Source organism: Psittacula echo (genome assembly GCF_963264785.1).
Source record: "Psittacula echo genome assembly, chromosome: 7".
In the NCBI taxonomy this organism is placed as follows: Eukaryota; Metazoa; Chordata; class Aves; order Psittaciformes; family Psittacidae; genus Psittacula; species Psittacula echo.
In genome coordinates this window covers 35680393-35706978 of record NC_137740.1, presented here as the reverse complement: position 1 = coordinate 35706978, position 26586 = coordinate 35680393, and the positions used below count along the sequence as shown (strand labels likewise).

The 26586-nt window shown below is 37.1% G+C and overlaps 1 protein-coding gene across 1 annotated transcript; it reads right to left on the bottom strand.

Annotated features, from left to right (window-relative positions):
• On the bottom strand, positions 1–26294 carry ZBBX (zinc finger B-box domain containing; the record flags this gene model as incomplete). The annotated part of the gene is made up of 18 exons (XM_080624011.1): positions 23810–26294; positions 23144–23257; positions 21495–21588; positions 19165–19213; positions 18924–19033; positions 12824–12991; positions 12159–12333; positions 11175–11295; positions 10760–10890; positions 10440–10543; positions 9938–10044; positions 8945–8976; positions 5630–5871; positions 4693–4849; positions 4048–4203; positions 2778–3014; positions 1071–1206; positions 1–73 (listed from the first exon to the last, which is right to left on the bottom strand). Exons 1-18 carry the CDS (start codon positions 23875–23877, stop codon positions 1–3), a joined length of 2274 nt encoding a protein of 757 aa, XP_080480137.1. The 5' UTR covers positions 23878–26294.
• Between the last annotated feature and the right edge of the window lie 292 nt (positions 26295–26586).

Below are 26586 nucleotides of genomic sequence, written 5' to 3'. Positions count from 1 at the left end.
TCACTGTAACGCAAGAACCTGTTGCTTATCCTCCAGAATTTCTTCCTCGTCATCCATCTGGTCATCCCAGCCCCTTAAAAGAAACACACCAGAATGATTTTCAGCAGCTCAAAATCCTCAAGCTACACTGCCTTAAGCTTTAGTGACACATGTTCACATATGTAAAATTAAAAGGCAAGAAAATAGCTTTTTCTGTATATTTTACAAATATACGTACAAGCAAATATATTTCTTCCCGCCCCCCCCCTCAGTTTTTGTCACATACATTTTAACCTCTTAAACAAGTAAGAAATAAATAACATTGTCACTAGTTTGCCTTACTTGAGAAATCCCACATCCTAGAACAGGTAAACTAGGGAAGTGGATCTTATTTATACTATCTGCACTATTTGCAAACATTGTTTTGTTTTGCACTGATCTGCAATTTTGATATTATGAACATTAAAAACCAAAACCAAACAAAACCCAAATCAAACAACCCTAACTAAACCCAAACAACCACAAGTCTCTGAATCAGCTATATTCATACAGGATGTAGTTAAAATCAAAAGTGTCTCACTGACCTTACTAATTACAAGATCATAGTAATAAACCAATGACAGACAGAACTTTGGGGAACTTGTTTCCAGTCATCTCCTTTACCTCTAAGGCACTATAACAGATATATCAGACTACAGACTATGGTGAATTAAATGTTATCATCTCAGCTAATCACAACTGCTCTTTTCAAAGGTACCTTACAACCAAAGAACTTAGATGATTTGTAAGAAACATACATTATAAATCTCAGTGCTATATATTAACAAAACCTAATGCATTAAAAAAGACATAAACCCAAAATTCATAGTTTGGAGTCTCAACAACAAAATATATCACTTAATTCTTAATCTGAGTTGCCTGAGTACTGGTTTAGAACACCAAGATACAAAATAGGTCATGCTGACCTTTGTAATCAGCATGTAAAGTACAAGTAAAAAGTCCAGACTGTTCTTAGTTCAGTTCTGGCAAGATGTTTGGCATATTGAGCATATTACAATATCATAAAAACATACTCAGCAAGTTTAAATAACCTGAAAGTATCAAGTCCTGTGTGGTCTGTTAGCTCCAGGTTTTTATGGAAATCTGTAGTATTTCTACCAATCTTCTCTGAATCTCTGATGGAGGAAGTTACGTCTTCAGAAGTTAAGCAGTAATGTTTTTCAGGACCTGAAATATTTTAGATCATTTCAGGAACAAATACAACAAACAAAAAAAAAAAAAAAAAAAGCAATATCTACCTTATGAATTTTAGAGAACTTCACAGTATCAAAAACTTGCCATTTAAAGTCTCAACACAACTGTAGCTGATGAAGGTTGTCACTAAAAGCCCTAAAATAAATATTGACTTTTATTATATGGTTCTTGAATCATTTGAAGTACAGGAGAGAGTTTGCTTCTAAGATGTTTACGCCAATAAAATGCGAAACCTCATATATAGGGCCCATTAATACCTATGCGACCTCAAAATAAATTGCAAATGTAGAACTCGGGTAGCTGACTCATGGTAGCACATATGTATTTAAAATTGAGTAACAAGATATATCCCACATCTACCAATACAGAAAGGTGATCAAATGGGTCACAGTCTATGATTCTCATACAACATGCATGCAAGCATGTTACTGTTTTCCCAGCTAGCCATAAGTGTCTGCTATGAATTTGTAAGTAAGTGAAAAGTATTCCAAGAAAGTGGAACAAAAAAGGAAAGAATGGGATAGTTCAACATTTACTTCCCTCCCTATTCTTCTCTGAGCATACTCAACGCGGATGCTCATTTTTCAAGCATTAACAAGAGAAACTTCCAAAAACACATGGGTTCTGATGAGTAGGTATCAAAAAAGGAAGGACAACTGTCCTGAAATATGGTATTTGGAAGCCTGAGAAGAGCTGTGGGAAAAATGCAGCAAAAGCTAAGGTAAAAACATTTAAAAGGTAGAACACACACTCTGGAATCCAGACTATTTTTGTTCACTGAAGACGTATCATAGCCAGGACCTACCAATATAAAAGCACCACAGCAACTCAGAAGGGATAGACCAAATTACAGTCTATCAAGGCTGCTTATCACAGAAAGTATCTTGGACACTTGACATTGAAATGGAACAAAAGCATCCCAAATTATTTTTTTTTTCTCCTGTATTCAAAAGACAAAACCCGGACACACTCATTCGGTTCAATCATAATGAACTCACCCTTGTCTGCACACTGGATCCTCCACACATGAAAAGCAAGTTAATGGGTTTAAAAAGACAGAGGAAAGGGAGCTGAGTCAGCCCCAAGATGAGAGGTAATACCATGTCTACTGTGTCTTAGTGGCAGTTCTCGTCAGGGCAGATTAATGAAGTTTCCTGTCCACCTTTTCCCCTTCTTGCTATCCTTTCATCAAATAACATCTAGCTTCCAACACTACCTGGCATGCTCATTATTAAATATCCAAGTAAAGGATACCTATTTAAAAGAAATTCATGATCTGAAGTAGTACCTAGTGCATCCTGAAGCCTTTTGCAACAAAAATGCAATGGGCAAAATCTTAAAGTTGTGTGAAACTGCTTGCTTTCTCTACATTACAGGTAGGTTAAAGTATGGTTGAATGGAAATAAACCACTGTTCAACCACAGAAGCCTTGCATTGACAAGTAGTTTAGTAGATTTTTCCATCAAAATCAGATCTCAGAAGGCAAATGAAATAGCTTCTTGTTTTCATTAAGCTACTTGTAAGCATGCAAGAATGCCACTTACTTGTATAACTTCGTAATTCTTTTTCCAGAGTAAGTAGGGCTACTTGGTCAGCATCATATTCCAAAAGATAATCATCTTGTTTAGTTACATCATTGCACTTGTGTTTTGGTATCTCAGTATTAACTTTCAAGGTATGCACAGGTGAACTCTTCGGTTTTGGTTGAGTGCTGGTTGGACAATTTCCAGTCAGTTTACAGTGTGGCATATTTGTTGACCAAGGTCCTCTAGAGTCATTCCCTGAAATAACAGGAATGGTCACAATTCCCAATAATTCAAGATTTCATGCAGAAGTTTTATCTCAGCTCATTAATGACATTAATTGTAGTTAAAATTATAAAATCATCGAATTGTTTGGGCTGGAAGGGGCCTTAAAAGGTCATCTACATCCAACCCCCTTACCATGGGCAGGGACACCTTCCACTAGACGAGGTTGCTCAAAGGCCCATCTAACCTGGCTTTGAATTGATCTGAAGAGAATACTAATTTTGCTTAAGATTGTGAATTAATAATTCTTAATAATCAAATTAAAATTATATTAGGAAGTAGCCTCATACTTTAGAGGTATCTTTCGGAAAAAATATTTTTAAATATTACGTACAATAGCACAACTTTTGTGTAGAAAGCTTAAAACTTTAGTTCCGTCTTTTTTTAACTTGAGGTAACATGAATAAAATATAGGGAATCTCAAATATTTTTCTGGGATTCAAAATTGACAGTTTCAATTTCCACACGTAACGTTTTCAAAATTAAAATGCCAAACTGGTTGCTTAAGATTAAAGAAATAATGTAAGCTACATTCTTTGAGATAGAGACAGTTTAAATTGAGAAAAGTAAGTAAAAAGTACAGATGCAGTTATGTCTTACTTGTTTCCTTTTTTCAGTTCATGTACTAAGACTTATTTGAATAGTATGAAGAAATCTTATTAGATCAAAACCAAATTGTTGCAAAACACACAGTAATACATAACCTTGTTCTAGACAGCCTAAATATTCAAGCTAAGAGGAGAGTAATGGGGTAAGGCAGGAGTAGAAATTCAGAAAAATAAAAAGTATTATTACTGACAGCTGGAAAGAGATATTTTTTAACATGAAACCCCATTCTTACAAGAACAATACCATGTATATAAGCTATTATACCCCAAATAAAAATACATAGATGATTCTGTTGAATTTAGGTCAATTTAAATCTTCATCACAGACAGTGCTTCTACCTTTTACTAAGGAAAAATAACTTGTCTAAGTAGGACCTCAAAGCTGCTGCTATCCTTACCTGGGTAGGACTGCCACACTGCCATTAGGGTTGAGATTCTACCTTGAGCATCCAAACCACTTGAAGATCTATTCAACTGACTTTCTAAGACACCTTGAACTACAGAGTCATCAGCATACTCACTTAAGCTCCTTTCAATAAACCACTTTCCATCTCCTGAAAGTAAGAAGTATTAGAGGAAGTTATTTGCAGGTTTTGTGTTAATATGAGTTTACTGTTACTGTATTTGTTGCATTTAATGTGTGTGATTTAAAGAAGTGATGCAACAAATTTCTACATATAATACATAAAAAGAAAAAAATCACATGTAACACTACCATGCTTAAATTCAAGTTATACACTTAATCAAATTAATATCCATTTGCACCATTCATTTCACATAGTTTCATAAACACTACTAAAAGCAATAGGTACATACTGGAATAAAATTCTGAGGGGATATAAAGAAACATATAAATCTATAGTACTATATTGATGTAATTTACCTCAAGGTAGTAAGTTTCTTTTATCATTATAGAGCAACAGTTGTGCGTGTTCATATGGCTGCCACCCCTAAGTGACTTCTAGATCAAAGTTACACGAAGGATGTCTAAGAGCAACAGTGATAAACGTGTATCATTTAGGACTTTATTTATATGCCTTTACCTGGAAATGAGATACTACAGTCCACAGGGATAGAGTCAGCACACAACGAAGAACATGCTTCAGGCACTACTCGTGTAGGGTTTACACCTACAAAGAAACCTTCAAGTCCCCTGTACCATACAGAAACAGATTTCCGTCTTTTGGCTATATCCTGTAATTTGAATAAAACACAAAGACACTAGAAACAGGAAACTTAAAAAGTTGTCATTTCATAAAACTCTGAATTATTCTGACAGCCTAATTAATAGTTATTCATAAGGATGATGGTTTTGCATGATATATGCTTTAAAATCCTATAAACTTTGATTGCTAATGTTTTGAGAGTTTGAGTCTATTTTTCCACTGTGGAAATGAAAAGCAATTTTTCATTGCTTTCACTTAATTTTGTGTGCATCAACTAAAGTAACAGTGTTTAATAATAACTCCAAATCTAATGTCCCAACCTTCTCTATGCTGAAAACGAAATTGAAAGCAAAATATCAAAAGAACATGTAAATAATTTAGATTAGATAAGAGTATCTACGATTTCTGGCATTCAATCAAGAGGTGAAGCAACCTTGATAAAATATGGGAAAAGTTGCCTTCTCCCCCAGGACTCTTTTTTGGTTTAGTCTGTTCTTTCATTTGCTTTTTTTTTTTTTTTTAACATCAGCAGAAGACTGACAATGCACAGTGGAAAGTATAGAAGCCTTCATTCCCTACATAGGAAATACGGTTGGCAGTGACAAACCTCTGATTAAAATTATAATCTTGATTGCTTCAGGATTGGGTTTCTGAAGGAGAATTGGGAAAAGTAGTAGAGTACTTCATGGTAACTATACAACCATCACTATCTCCTAACTGATTCAGAAACATGAAATACTGACTCATGCTTAGTTGGGAAAAGAGATTAAGCAAACCAGTTATATATTTAGAAATCAAAGATATAATATTTTACCAATGAAGATTTTGTAATTACAGGCAAAACCAAACTCTGACTATTGCAGACACTGTCCAGTTCTTGGGAATCATTATGGTTTTTCTGCAGTTGTGTCTCAAGGAGAAATTTGTTGCTCATTAGTTCAGTTGGGTTAGAGATCTCAGGTAGTTTAGAGGAGGTAAGTGATCTTCTCATAGTCTTTGCCTTAATACTCTCCTTTTGGACAACATTTCTTTGAAGACTGCAGACAACCATTTTCTCTAGAAGAGCCCAACAAAATAATCAAAATGAGATTATTTTTTACTGGAAATTAATATGAACTATAACCTGCAAGTCTACTGCATTTTCTTAATGAACTTAAAATATGAAACCTCCATTGAAGTTACCCCTAAGCCATAAAACTACAAACAAGAATAGTCAGCTTCCATTAGCTTCCTGCCTGATATCCAGAGATGCCAATATATATGGACAAGACTTACTAGGAAGTAGTACCAGTTCCATATGTTCCTGTACATCACTGTCTATGAAAACATTAGATCTCGATAATAACCTTAACACATTTCCAACTACTACTTTTATGCTAATGTAATTTATTACATTTAGAATGCTATAATCTAACCAGAGCCAGTGTATTAACTGCAACAGTACAAATTTCAAAAAATTTCTTTATGCATATATGTAATGGTTTAAAATGCATACTGTCAGGCTGTGAATGATTCTGCAAGTTCTTTTTCTTTGTTTACAGAAGACATAGCCATTTTAATTTTTATCAGGTGCCCAAAGAATCACATAAATCACATCTCATTAGTCAGCCATTGTTTTCTTTTTTACATTTTGAAGACTTACTTAAATAAGCAGTTCGAAGCAGAAAGAGAGTAAGTGCTAGGTTCTGAAGTGCTGAAGTAATTGTTTGGTACTTGCAAGAATGAGAACTGAATTACCATTACATCCTAACTCATTTCTTAGCACTGAAAAATTGACAATATATTTTACATAGGGTAAGAACATTGGACCCCTTAAGAGTGCCAAAAATAAACTGCCAAGCTTTCATGGTGATTTCACTGACATACAACAAGCACTGGAATATTTATACACAAATGATCATAGGATGTTTTGGGTTGGAAGGGACCTTAAAGATCATCTGGTTCCAACCCCCTGCCATGGGCAGGGACACCTCACACTAGACCAGGTTTCTCAAAGCCCCATTCAGCCTGGGCTTGAACACTGCCTGGGAGGAGTGTCACTGCAGAAGGCTGCAGTGTATTAAGTCCCAAGGCAGGATAGATGTGTGCCTCCTCCAGGGGCATTTTCAGGTCTTGCCCAGTGAAGGAAAGTATTTCATTGCTCACCATTTTGTGAGGCCGATGAAAACCAGCACAGTTTGCCATATAAAACTCAGGAAAATGGCTGCCTTCCCATCAGCATCTCTTTACACTGACTGCAAGGATGAGAGGATGTGTGGTCCTGCTTAGAGCGGATACCCAAATCCACAATGACCAGAGGGACAGTAGATGCCTCGGGCTGTGTATGCAAGAGCTGTTTTGTGTGGGATGTGTTCTGGATATGTGGGTCAAAATGTGGCTCTGACATCTTAAAGCTATGGGTAGACATCAGGCAGAGCACTGAGCTTGAGAAGGGGTCTTTGTTAATGCTGTACCCTTTTTCAGCAGCAGTCACCATGAAGAAGAGTAAGGATGGAGTGGGAAAGCCCTGCAGAAAAGGCTGAAGATAAGCTGTCCTTCATGATGCCTGGCTCTAACTGCTTTGGCAGGCCTGGCAGTGCAGCATGATTAGGATGGGGAGGAAGAAACTGTGGGCATCTTGCTTCTGCTTTGCAGTAGCCTTCTTCCTTGTGGTGACACTCCAGGTACAGGGGCAAGGGGGTGGGGCATGCATGAGATCACTCTCAAAGTATGACACAGTTCTGCCAAAAGAGAGCACTGAAGGTGACAGACATTTTCTGTGCAAGTCTGTGCTTTAAGAAGAGTGTTTCACACAGTATCACACAGTATGCTAGAGATTGGAAGGGACCTCAAAAGATCATCTAGTCCAATCCCCCTGCCGGAGCAGGAACACCTAGATAAGGTTACACAGGAATGTGTCCAGGCAGGCTTTGAATGTCTCCAGAGAAGGAAACTCCACAACCCCCCTGGGCAGCCTGTTCCAGTGTTCCGTCACCCTCACTGAGAAGAAGTTTCTTCTCAAGTTTAAGTGGAACCTCTTGTGTTCCAGTTTGTACCCATTACCCCTTGTCCTATCATTGTTTGCCACTGAGAAGAGCCTGGCTCCATCCTCATGACACTCCCCCTTTATATATTTATATACACTAATAAGGTCCCCCCGCAGTCTCCTCTTCTCCAAACTATAGAGACCCAGCTCCCTCAGCCTTTCCTCATAAGGGAGATGCTCCACTCCCTTAATCATCTTTGTCGCCCTGCGCTGGACTCTCTCCAGCAGGTCCCTGTCCTTCTTGAACTGAGGGGCCCAGAACTGGACACAATATTCCAGATGCGGTCTCACCAGGGCAGAGTAGAGGGGAAGGAGGACCTCTCTCGACCTACTGACCACCCCCCTTCTAATACACCCCAGGATGCCATTGGCCTTCTTGGCCACAAGGGCACAGTGCTGGCTCATGGTCATCCTGCCGTCCACTAGGACCCACAGGTCCCTCTCCCCTACACTGCTCTCTAACAGGTCGTTCCCCAACCTATACTGGAACCTGGGGTTGTTCCTGCCCCGATGCAGGACTCTACACTTTCCCTTGTTATATTTCACCATCTGTCTTGCAAAACTAGTAATCATTTATACTGTTTCTCAACCTACCTATATAAAAGCACTTTTCTATGTAAAAAGAAGACATGCCATACATTAGATCTAACACAGTACATATACAGTGGTCTGTAAAATCACTTCAATCTGCTTCACAATCGGTTTCTTTTCAGTATACATCTCATACTGGGGCAGCCTCTCCCTCAAATATGAGCTCACAGCTGTCAGGTTACTATCACAGTGGATGCCCATCCTTTCAAAATAGCTTACATGCCCTATCAAATTGTGGTCAAGGGACCCGCATAGCTCAGGAAATGGATTTAGAAGAAATAAAAGATAAAAATATTTAAAGATAAATTATTTATCTTTTATTTTATATCTTTTATTTTATTTATATAATAAATAAAAATATTTAAAGATAAATAAAGAAATAAAAGATAAGAAATAATTTAATGACTTCCCTCCCTCACCCACCCTCCCCCCCCATACAACCATGATAGACTACCACGTCCTATACAAGAATGATGAATTGTATACACTTATGTATACTGTACAAAAATTTACCTTGAGAAATTTCTTCAGAAGAAACAGGATTTCTGTCAAAAGGAAAAGGGAAAATACTGTATGTCATCTGTAGAAGTTAAATGACAATATAACTTTCTCATTACACCTACAGTTTCTCTTTGCAAAAGGTCTGGTAGGTACTGTGTCATTCTGATTTGCAACTGCTGAACCACTTTGAGACAGAGGAAGAAGACCAGAAAAATACAATGTAACAAAACAGACCACATCCCATCATAAATAATTTTGGGAGATCAGAACAATTGCACATATATCATTAATTATTAGGAATCTTAGTTTTGCATGGAATGACAAGATTAGCAAACTGAAAGTATCTGAAAAGTATACAACACTGACCAGTTACAAACGTGTCTCTATGCTAGTCCCCACTCCTACTCAGATAAGATGATACAAAAGAGAAATTCTACCTGTCTTTCATGACATACACATGTAAAGAAATGTATCTTACACAGTTTTACATTGGGGTGGTCAAGCAAACAAAATAAACAAATTTCAAAGGGAAACCTCTTTAGTTACAGGCAACTAAACACATCTTTTGGGTCACTGACAAAGCTGAAGACACAAGCTCACTATTCGCTAACTTTAATGGTAAGCGTGTTCTGTGCCTGTTAACTGACAACCTGTTCTCAGACTGTCTTACAAAACAGTCATTAAATCATCAGGTCATTCAAATGAAAACTTTCAAGGACAGAAAAAAGCAGTCACAGACAGGATCTTGGAAGAAATGTAAAGGAAGGGAAAGAAGTAATGAAGTGTTATGACACTGGCACAGTCTATGTCTTGCGCCAAGGATGGATGAGATGTCTATCTTAACCATGCCTTAAAACAATTTACAATTTCCAGTCAAGGATTCTCCCATTCCATATGAAGTATGACTGTCTGCAAATAAAAGCGCCTGTTTCTTAGGAATGTAGCTAAATCATAAGATAGGATTATTCCCTTTTCTCTTCCAAATAATCTCCACATTCCTGATACCTTCCACACTGCTTGAGTGGTTCAGCTTTTCTTTGCTTATTCATTCCAATAGCCCCAGCTTCCATCATCAAAAGGTTAGATGATTCTTCCAAGTCCTTGTCATAAGACTAATTAAAAAACAAAATTAAAAAAAAGCAATAATAGATTAAAAAATAAAAAAAATAAAAAAATAAAAAAAAATAAAAAAAAAAAACCACACACACACACAAAAAAAAACAAAACCAAAAAGCCTACAAAAACCCAGTAGCTCAAGTGATTAAAATCCTGAAGATATTATTTCTCTATATAGCAAGGGTCCCTGGACACAACAGCAAAAAAATACAGGGAACCTTCTGAAATATAAATTTTCCATATTTGTATGGAAAAGCTAAACAATGCACCAATATTTTTTTAATTAGAAATTATTTAATTGTTCCTACTTCAAATATTTAATACATCAACATTTAAACAGATCACATCAGATCACTGCAAAGGTTTGTGAACTCCTTTATTAAATACTTACTTCATCAAGGAATTTAATTTTCAAAGAGGACTCTGCTCTTGCAGGAACAGTGTCAGGCACTTCTTTTCTAAAAACAGATGTCCAATATCTCTTTACCTCTTCAACTATGAAATATAAGTAATTTGACATGTTTAATCCTTTACTGCTCAAGATGCACTTATAGAAGTGCAAACTTTTGAATTAATAAAATTCTCCTTTCATTATTGTTACTTTTTTTAAGCAGAAACTGCTTAAGTACGTGACTGTTCAGTAATCATAGGAAAAAAATCTAAATAAAAAGTATTTAATAGTTAGATTCAATGAACAGAAGACTGTTACACCTGTTAAGTCATCGACATCATCTTCATCATCTCCTTCTCTCCCTCCTTCAATCATAGCTTCATGTACACTCAGTGTTTGCACAGGCCTTAAGTCTTTAATGCAACTAAGAGAAATTTGATCAACCAGAGCTCTAAAAAAGGAAAACAAATCAATCTTAAAAAGCCATCATTTTTACATATAATACCACAATTGCTTAAAAAATAAACAAAACACCACACTAGTTACTGCATTAATTCTGAAATATTAAGTCATCAAGTCTGCTAATAACAGTTATTTTATTAAAATAAAGCACCCTGTATACAGACACCTTAACTCTTGATAATATATCTAATACTTCTAAAGTTTCAATGAAATTTTTGTTAATGCTGTTAAGGATTTCTGACTTTTTATTAGTACCAGCGACTTCAACATTACCTTCTGTATTTCTTAAGCAAAAGTTTCTCCATGTAGCTCAGACCATCCTTCTTGAATTCAATTTGGATAGGTTTCTTCATAACAGTAAGATTGGTCTGTACCTCACAAACTCCCACAGATTCTATTAGAATAGTTAAAAAAAAAAAAAAAAAGTCTGCAATGTATTCAGCTATTCAGACTTACAAACTTGCCACAACCGTAGTCTACGCCTAGCTAAGTTTTCACATAATTACAAAATTAAAACTGCAAGCAGTATTATATTTACACAACACAGCAGGGGTAGCCAGTAAAAAGTCATTTGTTACAGCTTGTCAATTAACGGAAGATTACCACACTGGAAATCTCTAACTCCACAGATAAGAATTCCACCATATAGCTGGAAAGAAGAAATAAAGGAAAAAAATCAGTACAATATTTTTTTGTACAAAAATACACGAATAATGAGCACCATCCAGGGACTAGAGGAAAAAGACTAGCTTGCATAAATCCAATCAGAAAAGAGGTTTTTTCCGTATTTTTCCATGCATATTTCAACTGATTACATCTTTTCACTGGAACAAAGAAATATTAAGAGCCTGTGGAAGGCAAGCAGAAAATGTACTTTGATGCAACATGCAAAATCCTGAGCTATGCACATTCCTTGTCTCAGTTAAAAGCCACAAATTTATGCTTAAACATTACAATTCATATAAAAGTCTTATGTGGGAAACAAAGTCATGGGAAAGTTCGGAGACACAAGCTAAACAATCTGGCCAGTGCCACAGTTCATTACAGGAATTGGGATAAATACTAATCTGTATGCTATTAAAAAAAAAAAAATTATAGAAATTCAGAGGTTGTTGTTAATTTATAAAGAAACACAGAGAGAAAACTTAAGAAGAAACATTTACTATTCTAACAGAACATCTACCCTCACAAAATCTGCTAACTCACCAAAATGGCTCCTTATGTTTTAAAATGCAATTAAACCAGAAAAAATCATACCTGATAAGACACCACTGGCACACAGTTGTTCTCTGTGATGACGATTACCTTTTCTCCATTGAAGCAAAGCTTCCTGAAAAGACTCTGCAGATTCTTCCTCATTAAATGTACCATCTAGTAATAATCCTTTGTTGTGATATTCAGTGCTTGTACAGGTTGATGCTGAGGACAGTTCCTAAATCAGTTCCAACAAAAATACAGCACTTCTTATGACTCTCCTCAGTTACATACAACAGCAACAATATTTTTAGTGTCAACTATGGAAATGCAGCACCCTGTTGTCTGGGCTTATACTATCTACCCTAGGAATCAAGATATCTCAGTTTTCATATGGTCTTGCTCACAATTAAATTGCAATGTTCCATCAAAACCAAAATAAGAAAAACAAAAAAGTTTGTATGAGCACGCACTAAAGAAATATCTAACTTAGATGCTTCTAGTAAGCAGAAAGCAGCAAACACGGACAACCCACATCGTATGGACACGATGGATATTATATCGACAGATGTGAGTAAGGGCAATAGGCTCTGCAAGTCTGGGAGCCTGATCCCTCCCTTGACACCCTGTGGAAAAGCCTAAGGTCACTCTACCTAAGATACCCTAGCAAATAAATTTTTTTTTTTTTTTTTTTTTTTACATTTTTTTCCTCCGAAACTGTACACTACCTCAGCACTGCCCACAGACGCTAGCAGAGATGAAAACTTGTCCGATGTGACCTGATGCTTGCTATTTACTGTCTTTCGCTCTTGATTAATTTTCAATTCATTCAGATTTATTCCCTTGATGAAGTGATCAGCAACTTCCAATTTTCCAACATGCATATCAGCTTCTGTCTGTTAATAAAACATTATTAAACCATTAATTTATTATAAACATACTCAAACATCCCACAAAACAGCATATTAAAAGGAAGCAGGTAACCGCATATTGAGGAGTGATGATGACCTAAGCACATCCTAATTTCAGCAATCAGTAGTGTGAAAATGCATGAGCAAATATTCAATATTCCATTAGATACTATATCTGACAGAATAGGTGAAGCATTTTATGCAGCACATATCATTTAAACGATCTATGAGCTATGTACTTTATTAATGAAGTCCTGCTTACTGAACCTTTTCAGTAGACAGAAACACATCTGTAGAGGTCAGCAAGAGGAAAATGTTCATCTAAGGGACTAACTGGAATACCCATTCATACACAAAAAAAAAAATAGTCCAGGGAAGTCCAACTATAAAGAACTAGGTTAGTTTCACTGAAACTGGCTACAGGAGAATAACAATTTTATTGTTGAGACATTACTGATTTGCAACCTTCATTAGAACAAAGAAAATTACTGTGGAAATGTAACATGAAGGTTCTGACCACCACCTCCTGAATTATTAACAAGCAAAACCAAAAAATATTTTATGTTCATCCTTTCCCTATGCCCCCTCCCTGTGCACAGAGGAAGACCAGAAGGAAAGATCCTTTGTCTACAAAGTCCTCAAATGTGGCAGACATTCTTTCCACAAAAGCACAAGAGCAGTAAAGGTACAGGCAGAAAGTGTAACAGAACAAGTCAAAGTAGCCATTGCAAAATCAGAATGTTAATCTACGCTATAATCAACCCAGTGACTTTAGAGCTGCTGTGACGGAGATCACAGAAGCATATACTCAAAAAAAACGGGAGTTTCTCTCGGGAATTGACCTTCTCCTTGGTTCATTCTGTTCCCCATGGCATGTGCACTCAAAAGTACATAGCTAAAGATTGTGTTGATTTATTTTAAACCACATGGAGAAATTAATCTTAACATTACAGTAGAAGTCACATTCCTCTGAAGGAGATAGTTTTGTTGGTGCAGTCTGATACACCTGCTCTCTTTGAGCAAGCATACTTGAATTATATATATAGTTCTTTTGGTACTCTGGCCCACAGTATATAATAGGAGACCAATATTTAAAAGGCTCGCCCTACTGTATTATTTGTCTAAAGGGCATCAACATATTCACTGAAATTTTGCTAAATTGCTTCAAAACACCTAAGCAAGAATTGCAAAACTGATTTTAGAGAATACTTGCACAGCTTATTTGTTCTGATCTCATGTTAAACTTCTCAGCAGTTTAACTCAGACACTAATTTTCTCCTACTTCAATGCCTACCCAACCTAAAGTGGTTCGGCATCAAAAACACCTACTCCCAAAGCAGCAGTAAGGGACGGGGCAGGAAAGAGTCCAAGGCAGAAGCAGTATGACCCATAATGAAAGTGAGAAAGCACTTCTCTGGACTCTCACGCTAGAGTGACTGCTTTGCAATTTTCTATTGCATATTTTCTCTAAAAAATAGACTTTCCTCCTTACTCTAGATCAAGAAGTGCATAACTTCACTTGGACTGCCGCATCTTTTCTTCCCTTTGAAAAAATGGAATTGCAGCTACTCTTCTCTACTCCAAATGCAAAAGACACCTTTTTCATCTCTCTACTTCCTGCACTCTTTTGCTAGTTCCCTTTATTAATAGCATTTTCTAATTAGTTTTAGAGTAGGACTGGAGAAAAGAGGGAAGACAAGGGGGGGAGCAGAGAGAATAAAGACAACCAAGGTGGAATCCTCCTGATGCAGACAGAGCCATCACAGCCCTCCATGATTCTCTGTTTAAATCCTCATATTCTTCCACTGAACCAGTGTATCACCTCTAATCCCCACAAATAAGCTTCCAACACCTTAATCCAGTTTTTTACCACCAAAAATGAGATGCGACTTATCCCTTGAAAAAAAAAAAAAAAAAAAGGCCTAAAAGAGAACGTCTTACACATGTCAATATTTATCATTGTTATCTTACTGCTGCTACCACCCAGTTTTCAGTTCTAAGCTTAAAAGATCTGCTACAGTCTATTAAAATAAAATAAAATCCTAAACAGTCTGCAAGTAGATGTGTTTGGTGAAATATTTTTATATTAATGCAAAATAGCTCAGGGAAAAACTTTTATATCTACTTCATAATTCAGGATAGCACATCATCCCCAACAGATTATTTATCACTGGCTTTTCGTTCCTCATGGGATGTTGTATCGTCCTGTAACTGCCTTAAATTCTCACCTGAAGTTTTCCCACCAAAAGATGTAATCTTTCTACTAACATATTATAAGTAAGCATCATGTCTACAAGGATGTATTTATCACACCAACAGCTTTAATAATTTACAGCATTACTAAAAGGATTATATTTCTGGGAAGATAGAATGAGATCATCAAATAAATCTTAGCAGGATAACAGAATGACATATCCAGTGACATTATCAAAAAGCAAAATTTGCCTTCATGAAAATCTCATACAGTAGAACTGAAATAGTTAAATTGATTAACATCCACTCAAGACCCTATCTACCTTTTCTATATTTATGTTAGCTTGCATTCTCACAATAAAGTAACTTTGATTATTTGCAATCATATGAATTAAATATGAATGCAAGCTCTTTTTCATAAGAAGTTCCTGACATGGCTTCTTTTTCATTAAGTCCAGCTATAAACCAGTCATCATTAACATAGGAATGAAGAAAAATGAAAACAAGCAAATAACATGTATTTGAAAAGGTATTTTAAAAATTAAACCACGGAATTCAGCAAAACCAAATCTGGAATAACCTTGGAAAACAAAATAGTGGTTTTGCCCAAAAGAGAAAATCCAAAATACATGCACACGGTGGTCCAAAAAAAATTATTACAATCCATTTATGAAATGCAATCAAACATTATGCATGAGAAATTTAAGTTTGGTACAATTAAGCATTACACAATAAATCTACGAGGAAACTTTATTACCTTAACTATAAAATTATAAAATTTTCATTATTCCAAAACAGATATGCAACAAAGTTGCATGTTAGACATTGAACCTTACTATACTGCATAATAAAATCACTCACAGCTGAGGTCTCCACTGTATTATATAACATTTTACTTTCATCATACTTTATTCCTTGTGAGAGGAATCCAAGTAAGAAAGAATCAGGGATGCTGAAAGTGGCATCTGTCACAACAGACACAACTGTAAGTAGGAATTCAAAGTTTCAAGCTTCTTTATAACTACATTTAAATTACAGGTAACATTGCCATTTATATTCATCAGGGTATATAAGAGTATGACTCATGAACATCTCTGGCCATTTTTAGTACTTAACAAAACTTCTTTTTCTAAACTGTTTGACATCCAACAATCCAATAATTTGGAAAAGTCTCAAACATAGCAATAACAGTATTTCAAAGAGCTTGTGTAAAAAACTCCTCACCCAGCAATTTCTTACATATTTCCAACAATGTAACGCTACCATTGGTTCAATTTAACTCACTTTTCTATGAGCAAGTTGAACTGAACCAGTGAGGTGTGCCTGACTATTCAAATCCATGAAGGCACAAGTAAAGAGAAGAGAGGGTAGGGAGTGGACATCAGTAAGTATTGTGATAAAGCAGCTATGCTATTTGCTTCTATGAAAACTCTTCTGTTTTTAAACTGGAACACTTTCTACTGAATAAGAAAGTCCCATGTGACTGAGCAACCTAGTCTAATAGAAGGTGTCCCTGCCCATGGCAGGGGGTTTGGAACAAGATGGTCTTCAAGATACCTTCCAACCCAAACCATCCTATGATTTCATTATAGTGTGAAAGTAACCCCTTTTAACAATGTAACAATGCCAAAGCAGTGTGAAAACAATGCCTTGTTACTCACCAGTGTTGTCCTAATCTTACAAGTTCAGGACCTATGATACTTTCTGGGATCATGAATTGAGGAAGCACTAAGACAGTGGGGGGGGGGGGGAGGGGAGGGAGAGGGGCGGCCTTAAGGAAAAGGCAATTCGGAGTTGAACTCATCATGAAGGTAAGGATTTGCAGCCCTCCCATTTGAGCGGCTGAGCAGAACACTGGACAGTTGCAAGAGCAGCTGCTACACAAGACAAGGAACAGCCGCGACCGGTGGGAGGAAGGGGGCGGGGCCGGGCCAGGCAGGGCCGAGCGGCCGGCGGCAGCATCCCGTGGGGACGCAGCGCCGCCTGCCGGTGCGGAGCGGACGGGCAGCGCCCTCGGTGGTGCTCGTCGCAGCCGAGCGGACCAGGCCGAGCCGCGGGGCTCCGGCTCCAGTCCGCCGCCTCCTGTGAACGCACCTACCGGGGGCAGGGTTGCCGCAGGAGTTCGGCGGCTGCCGCCCCACCGATCCCGCCGTGTTCTGAACGTCAGGACCAGTTTTAGGCAAGCTTTAATGGGATTGGGAGCAGGAGAAAATAAAGAAACAAAACAAGCAAAATCCCGGTGGCTTCAATGCCAAGTATCTTAACTGAAATTTAAAATCCACGCATATGCTTTCCTAAGAAAAACCATTAAAAACATACAAATAAAATGATTGTTCCTCTTGGAGTGTTAGCAGTTCCAACTTCTTTAATCTGACGTAAAAGCAATACAAATACATCACAGCATGTGTTACAGGGTGAGGGAGAATCTTTATAAGAGAGGAGCTACTTTATTAGAATAGAAATGTTATTTTGGTATTCAACTACTCTATTTGCAGAAGTTACTTCCAATATCTAATAGTATGGGGCTACATTGCATTTTGGATTATGGTTTTCTATTTATACTTTCCAAAAGGCAAAATCTCTTTAGTGAATATAAATCACCTCGTACGTGAAACTACTAATTTTCCAACCCAACACAGCCAGTGTCAGAAAGCAATCAGAATTAAAAATTTACTTATCAAAGTGGGGGGTTTTTGTAATTTAAATTTATTTTTGTAATTTAAAATTAAAAAATATTCACAGACCACTCAATTTTGTCCTACTTGCCTACAACATTACATCTTATTTTAATCATATGGTAGTGTCCTTTAGTTTAGTAAGAGATTAGTTGCCTTCAATCACATTACCACACTGGGCAAATTAATAAAAATACTTCTTAAAGAAACTCTCTGTGAAAGAACTTCTAATAAGAGAATCATTTAATCTGCTTCCTTGCAATTCAGGTAGATCAACATATAAAATCTCCCTTTACCTTACACACTAAGGTAACAACTAAGTAGTTATCACAGAAAGAAATCCAACAATTAAAGCAGATATCACCACTTATTTTGGGAAACATGGGAAAAACTATTACCATTACTTCAGTTCCAGAAAGATACTTAAATTAAGGAGGATTAAGTTAATCTCAAATATTTAAGTAGTGTTTTCCACTTTTTAAATTGCTGCACATGCAAGAATCACTATGGCACCTCAAGCTGACCAACTCGGAGAACTGACTTTTAACAGCAGAACAAACTGCCAAACTAAAGTATTTAAAATAAAAATTTTCACCAAAAAAACAGTCAGGCTTCAAGTTCAAGTGAACTCCTTGACTTGATCATTGCAAAGTAGCGATACTGCCATCAAAATGATTCTTTGTTCCGGAAAGGGAGGCGGCAGCTAGCATATCACCTTCCACAGACTACCACAGCACAACTGATCTGTACAAGAGAAGCTGATGTACGGAAAGCTAATGGAATATTTAGACCTCCACCTGTGTTTTAGGGATGCACATATGTTTTTCCATACCTCAGTCTTTTCGTGAAGGAGCCTGGCAGTAAACTGCAAGTTAGAGAGCTTGCCTCTACAGACAACACACAGCTTACAGCCTGGGCAAACCCAAGGTAATTAATTTTACAACATATTACCCTAGATAAAATACGTATGTCTAGATACTGCTACAAAGCTATTATATATACATGTTATATTCTGTTGCTATAGAGTAGTTTTTGAACCATTTACTTACCAGCAGTGCACTCTTAATTTCACATTGTCCATGTGCTATCCCCTTCAATCCAGGTTTTCCATGTATTACAGCACTTGCCATTTCACTCTTAAATGGTTCTTTTGCTGGCTCTGGAAAAACAAACAAAGCAACCCTGTACTCCAGTCTCCAATTTCTTTATTGTTTAATTGCAGCAACCTCCAAGATGCAGACTCCACCAAAAGTTGGTGAGGTTTTAATTAGTTGAGAAAGATGTCTTTACCTTGGACCTGTTCTTTGAGAATCTTCAACTTCACTTTTCCTGAAGAAACCTATATGGAAGAATATTTATATACATATCTAAGGTGCTAATGAAAATTAATAAAGTGTAACTTTTGTAGAATAAAATGTTACTGCTCCTAGGTAAATAAGCCTGTGACCAGCTTCCCTCCCCATTCATGAAATGGCATCATCCTTGTTTGCACAGCCAGGCATGCAGCGTTTCCCACTCATGTGACCTACAGAACATTCACAACCACAATGACTTAAGCTCAGATGTCAACCAGTGAAGTCTACTGCACATATGCCTACCTATACCTACACCTATAGGGGAGGTGTTTTTCTCCTGTTTCTCCCTATTACCCTTCCATGATCTAGCACCCCAGTAATATTAATATTAAATATAAAATTAATAATTTTCAACTTTTTTGCTCCTCAGTTTTTGCCAGCAGAGTCCACTCTACATATTCACTTACATCCCACCACCTCTTATAAATCTGCAGGCATTTTAATTTTGCCTTTCTGAGAATCCTGCCCCACACCTCATCTCCTTAGTCATCACAGCTGAAGTCTTTGAAGTAGTAACAACTCTGAGCTACTTGTCTCAGAGAAAGGGAAAGAGGTGGGTTAAAGGAAACCTTTATGTTCTGATCTCCTCTTCTGCTTCAGGAAAGCAAACAATTTTATTGAAATTGAGACTGCTGGCTGTGAAGACCTTCACACCAAACTGCTGCTGCTGCTTCAAAAGACTTCAAATAGCAACTGTGACCACTTAGTCTGAAGTCATCTTTGTCTGGTTTTCTCTTCAGACTTACATAAGCTTTATTCAGCTAGTTTCAAATGGTCTCTCTTAATTAAGAGTGCTCATTTCAACACAGCATACATAGTGTGGGTTCCAGGAAAAAAAAAAAATCGTAAGATAAAAACTCTCTTTTTATGTCCCACTCAGTCCAATTTGCATGCCGCTCCACACACATCAATGTCTGCCAAAGGAAAGAAGTATCTTTAAGTTGAATTAGTTTGGATTTGGGGATGCCCTGCAGATTTTTTCATACTAAGTCATGGAACAAGTAAAGAACATAAGCTCTGTTATCTGTATTTTAACAGCACTCATGAACATGGATACACCTAATGCTTGCTTCCATGATGTATAAAGCCGCAAGGACAAAAGCCTAAGGTACTAAAATATAAAATATTTATTATATAAATATAAATAAAAATGCATATATATTTTATATATAAAAATAAAATATATAAAATAATGAATTCCTTTCAGCAGAGAATGAAATATTAAGACTAGGTTATTAGTAAGAAGTGATAACACTCCCTACAAGGTCCAAACTTTAACTATTTAAAAATTTGACCAACTTTCACCATTCCCATACATCTGCCTTATTCTTAACATTTTTTGAGAGTTTGACTAAAATTGACCTTGTTATTTCCAAAAAGAAATGAGGGGAAAATACCCCATTGTTCACATATTAAAAAGAAAACGATTTGTGCAATGATTTAGCGGGGAGGTTCTGCATCCCTCCTTTTAAGTCTGAGCAAGGATGTTATAGAACAAGAGTTAACTGATAAACCTAATCCACATTTTAAAACACTCAGAAGTACTCAGTCACAGCCCAAGAGAATGGATTTAGTGCAGTCATCACCCAAAAGAATGCTTCAAAGATCTGTTTAACCCACACTTGATCACTAGCATCAGTCCTCAGGGCATGAATGTAGTGTCTCAGTCTCGTTCTGCACTTACTGAAAGAAATCCAGAAGCATCATAATAAAGATTATAAGACATGCAGAAGTAAAGAGGAGGAGGGGGGGAAAAGAATGAACCAGAGTCATATGGAAGTTCTAGTGTTAATCATTATGCAGTGCCTGAATTAAAGAAAATCTTTAACAGTAGTATGTTTTAATGTTGTGTGCCTTTCTTATAGCGTTTATCTATGAAGGTACAGAACTTGCGTTCAAAACTTCACATGAAGCCTTTATTTCAGATTCTCAATGGATGTCAGACATTGGAAAGACAGGCTCCTGATGACGTATATCACTACCAAATTAGACTCTAACAATATTAAATCCATAGAAGCAATTATAATTTCCTATCTATTGCAATTAAAAAAACCAACATATCACCAGACAGAATGTGATGTTCCTCCAGCTCAAAGGGAACCATAAGCTTAACATGGAAAAACAAACAATCAGAAATTTTACTCGGAAGGTGCTTAACCTTTTATTTTTACAGTATTTAAAATTCCCGTGTTCCGTAGCATAAATCTAGCTCTAAAGCGTCTTTTTCAAATAGCTTTATCTGCAATTATACTGATAGTTTACTACCTTATTATTGTTTTCTTTGCTTTGTGACAAAACTCGGGCTTGGGTGGTCACTGGTCCTGCCCGTCCAGATTTCCAATGATAAGCACTTGATCTCCTATGAACCAAGAGCAAGAAAGAACTTACAAATTACATCTTCTATAATCAACAGAAGCATGAAGGTTTTCCTTCATGTTCTTAAATAAGAACATCACAAAAATTAACTACTTGTACACAGGATCATTAATTCTCCAAATCACAAGCATCTTCTTTTCACAGAAACCTGCTTCACATCTACTTTAATAGTAAATATATCACACATGTAATAAAGTTCTGAGATCATCAAATTGGTCTAAACTTTTAAACATAAGAAAACCCCATCAATTCTCTAAGATTGGGTTTAGACAAATAGAAAAGTAACAGAAGTACACTTTAGATAAGTCTTCATTCTCTCAATTTACTCTAGGGCATTCATCCAGCACAAATAAAACACATCTTCTAATAAGCCAAGAACACACACTTTAATTCACTGAAATTAAGATTTCAGTAAATATCAGTTTAGATATTAACTACTTTGACAAACATGAAAGGTAGTGGGGAAGAATTTAAGACCAAGTGACAGTAAGCAGTGATTTTCAGCTTTAGCATGCTGCATAATACATTATTGCATAACATTTATGAAGTATTCAAATGACTGATCTACTCTGTTTCACAGAAAACCAAACATAGAGCAAAACAAACTAAAGCATAGATAGCAAAAGGTAAGGAAAACATGTAGGAGGGAAGAGGAATGATCTTTCCACCAGCGGTGCAAATGCCATTGATTCCTGTCATCTGAATTCACCGTAACACCATCAGGGTTTGCAGGTACGAGGCTATGAGAACAATGTAAGAACTACTGCATAAGAATAATATTGGGGGGGGGAAAGTGCCACACAGTACCTGGAAAATAGCACCCCAACAGCTCAAGCAAAACTTTACCAAGCTGCAAACAGCAGGCCCTTAGCATTAGCAAGACTAAGGCAACAAAGTATCCAAGGCACTATTCATATCTCTAGTGACAAAGCATGTCAGGCAGAAATACAAAGAAATGCAAGTAGATGTTACAGGTATTTGCTAACATTCAGAGTGAGCCAGTAACAGAGCTGAGAGATTTGAACTCCCACCCTAAAGCTTGATTCACCACGTTATGCTTATTTTCCAAGCCATGTTTTCCATCATACAGAAAGTATCTTTCTGAGAAGCTACACAGACACATGCAAAACCAGACCAAAGCAATAATAAGAACATCATCCTCTTCAGAAACTTTCAAAATGACACTAAAATAGCGCAAGTGAAACTGCTTTCTGTCTCCTGCTTTAAAACTAAGGTGACAAATCCCATCGGACAGTGAAAAAAGGAAAAGAGGGAATAAATGAGGAAAAGGGATCTTTGCTGTTGAAAGACTATCCCTATCAGGGAGAATGTTAGTTTACTTGTGAATAAAAAAAATAATAAAACTTCACATGGAAGTTTAAAAATAAGAAAGCCGTAGTTTATTAAAGCAAGTTTATCACTGGGAAGAAGGATTGAAGACAGAAGACCAAACACTACTGTGAATCCCAAACTTTCCTCCAAGGTGTGGAGGGAGCATCTTACTGGATTCCTTTTTTTGAAATACAAATTTAACCTACTTTCGCTCTTGTTTTTCTCTGTCCATGTTTGACTGTAGTTGCTGTAATTTCTTCTCCATCTCTTCATTTTCCATTTCTAAATGTGCCTTCTCCAACTGCAATTCTCTAACAGTTCTGGAGGAGATAAGTAATAAAATAGTCATTAGAAATTACATGGAAGACTGTAAGGCACCTGAAGAAGTTTAAAAAAAACCCTTGATGTTAAAGGCACATCACCCTTTTATCTCCCAACAGGACTGAAAACAGTTCTGGAAAATTTAGGGCAGGTCAGGTGGACCCAAGATTACCTCATCACAGAGGAGTATGCTGACAGTGATATGGCTACTCCAAGACAAGCTTTAGAGTAGCCAATATAAAACTGATACAATTGTGTCTATATTTGGAAAGGTTTGTGTCTTAATTATATCAAAATAAACTATCCCAGTGAATTCTTTAGTATTGCTTGTTTTCAAATATATATGTTAGATATACAGAGGTATAAGACCTATAACTGACTCAGAAAGTAGATTAAAGCCTAAGAAAAGTAAGGTTTAAGAATAAAAGTATAGGGCATATACTACAAAAGAATGATTCTTCTTGCTCTTACACAAATAAGCTGTTCTACTTAATGTTGCATGAAAAATTATGAAAAAATACCTCTTCCACAATTAGATGAAATGCACTTACTTTGCTTTTAATCTCACAGAGGTTCCAGGTTTTGAGCCTGGGAGTATTACAAAATTGTTGACATTCATGATAACCAGTATAACCTCTTCTACAAAAAAAAAAAAAAAAAAAAAAAAAAAAAAAAAAAAAAAGAATTTCAATGAGCTATAGTTAGCAATCTGTTGAAATGTGAATTGAAATTAAAACAATAAAAACCTGTTACAAATCAAAAAAATATTAGTGTATAGAAGAGAAACAGAGCACAGAACTTGTTTATATGAAGCATCAATAAAAATTCTAGAGCAACTTTAAATTAAATTTCACTGAAAGAAAAACTTTTTATTACATTTATGATACCCAGGGAAAGATTTACTTGTCTATTTAATTTGGGCAATTCCCTAAAGTTCAGTGAAAGCAGTTTGATATTAAATAAAATGTGGCTCCTTGAATCAGATCCCTGGAAAGCACAGAGAAGGAGAAAATTTTATCAATGGCTGTGAAGTCAAACCATCTCCACTGATCTGGAAAGATAAGTGCCTTGTGTCATATACAAATTGATATAAAAGAATATGGTAACTAGCAGAGCACAATTATTCCCTACTCTCAAAGCTCCAAGACAGTGGTATTTTAAAGACAATTTTTCCCCCAGTTTATTAAATACTCTTCCAACAAGCAAGTTCATACATCACAGAAGCATGTTTCTTACTGTGCCAGAAAAGCCAAGCACTCCATTCTTTCTTGTCATTTCAAAACAATTATTCTTTTATCACATCTTAAGACAAAGACTTTATTAATTTTGAATTAAAGAAAGTTCTAAAATTAAAGTCAACTTAATTTTAAAGCCTGCATTGCTAAATGAGCACAAAATCCATACACCTTCTGTCTTAGCCTAGCTCAAATTTCTTCCTAATCAATATAAAAATAGCTTTATAACTTAAAGACAGATGAAGATGATGCAATTTATTTCAAACTACAGGAGTTTAACTGGAGAAATATAAATAAACCCATCAATAAATAAATGCATCAATAAACCCATAAAATCCAAAGGGATACATATATGTACTAGCTCACATACAATTGTCATAACCAGGAACACAGATTTCCCACCAGACTAGGTCCTATCCATCTACCAGTAATTCAAACCAAACTATTTCCTCTGAAGAATTCGTAGTTTAACAAAAATAATAATTAAAAAAAAAAAATTAAAAAAAAAAGGACACAAACTTTGCTTGCCCTGTACATTTGCTAACAGCTAGCCTAAATACAGTAGTCACATGTACTAATGTAATCTCACTCTATCAGGATAAATTCATATTGTTCATGCTTCTATCCATGACAGCAACCATTTCAAATGTCACTTATTTTTAAACAAAACAAAATACCCTTTCCTATGTTTAGTGCCATACAACAGACATAAAGATCACGAAAACCAGATTAAACTACCTAATGTTACTTTCCATAAGTTGTTTTCCCATACTTGACAATTTTGTTACACATTGGAAAGACATACTGTCTCAATGACTCTGACAAGTCAACATCTGCTCCTACCAGTTGTGCATCTTCATGGTTTAACCAAGAACTATGATGTCAACTTGTATTTTAAGTAACTTCAAACAGAAAGGACTAGCAGATTAATCTCTGTCTCTCCATGAAATCTACACAAAAAAACCCAAACAAAAAAAATCACATTACCAAGTATGCTTCCTGAGATAAATGCTGTACCATCCACATTATATAACTACAGTAATTGCCCTGTGAACTCCTGCATTTGCCCAGAAGTAGGCAAAACCAGCAAAGAAGCAGGTGGTGGTAAGAACAGGTGAACAAATGGAGCAAAGTCAGTACTTGCCTTTAATGCTTCTATCAAACTCTGGTCTCTGCTAAGCAAAGCTCACAGATTTCAACCCGTTTATACGACAACTTTAAGAAAACACAGAGCAATGCCCAAGTCTGGAAGACAAAAAAAAAAAAAAAAAAAAAAATTACAAAAAAAACCAAACCAACCACCCAAAACCCTTACGTCAAAGCAATGGGCTTTTTTTGTGCGTGTGTTTCGTTACCGATGGCTCACGGAGAAGAAAACTATCCAGAACTGTAACCTAAAACCAGAAAGCCATACGGAAGGGGGGAAGAACGATGAAAAGTACATAAGACGAATACAAACTCCTGCTGTAAGGGTGCGTGGTGTGGGCAGGGTTTGGGGCATTCCCACCTGCTCCCAAGCACTCTCTCAGCCCTTCGGCACTGGGCTCTTGGCGAGCAGCAACTCCCGGGCGGGACCCTTCGCCCCGAGGGGAACCCCGCACGGCTCGATGGGCCGTAGCCGCACCACCCCGGCCCCGACTTAGGCTTGGGCCTCCGCCCCTGGGTCGCCGCGGACGCAGCGTCCCCTCGGGCCGCCGCCGAGAGCTCGCTCCCCACCTCACCGCCATCAAGGAGCGGTCCAGTCTGGTCCTACTGCCAGCCCCCGTCCTCCGACCGCTGCCGCCGCCCGCCCCGCGCGCATAGCCACCACCGTGCGCTGTTCCCATGGCAGCGCGTGTTGAAGGAGAGTCCATTGGACGCTGCAGAGGGGAGGGACGTGGGGAGAGACGACTCCGTGGGGCGGGGGGCAGGCTTCCGCGAGGGCTGCAACAGCGTTGCGCCCAGCCGAGCCGAGCAGGCGCAGGGACGGTTTGTCGCGCTCCGGGTCTTTCGCAAGTGCCTCTGAGGCGCCATGTACGCGTTTGGCTGAATTCAAACCACAAGCCAGCACGGCCGCTTGTGAGGTGCAGGTGTCCAGGCCAGTGGCTGCCTCA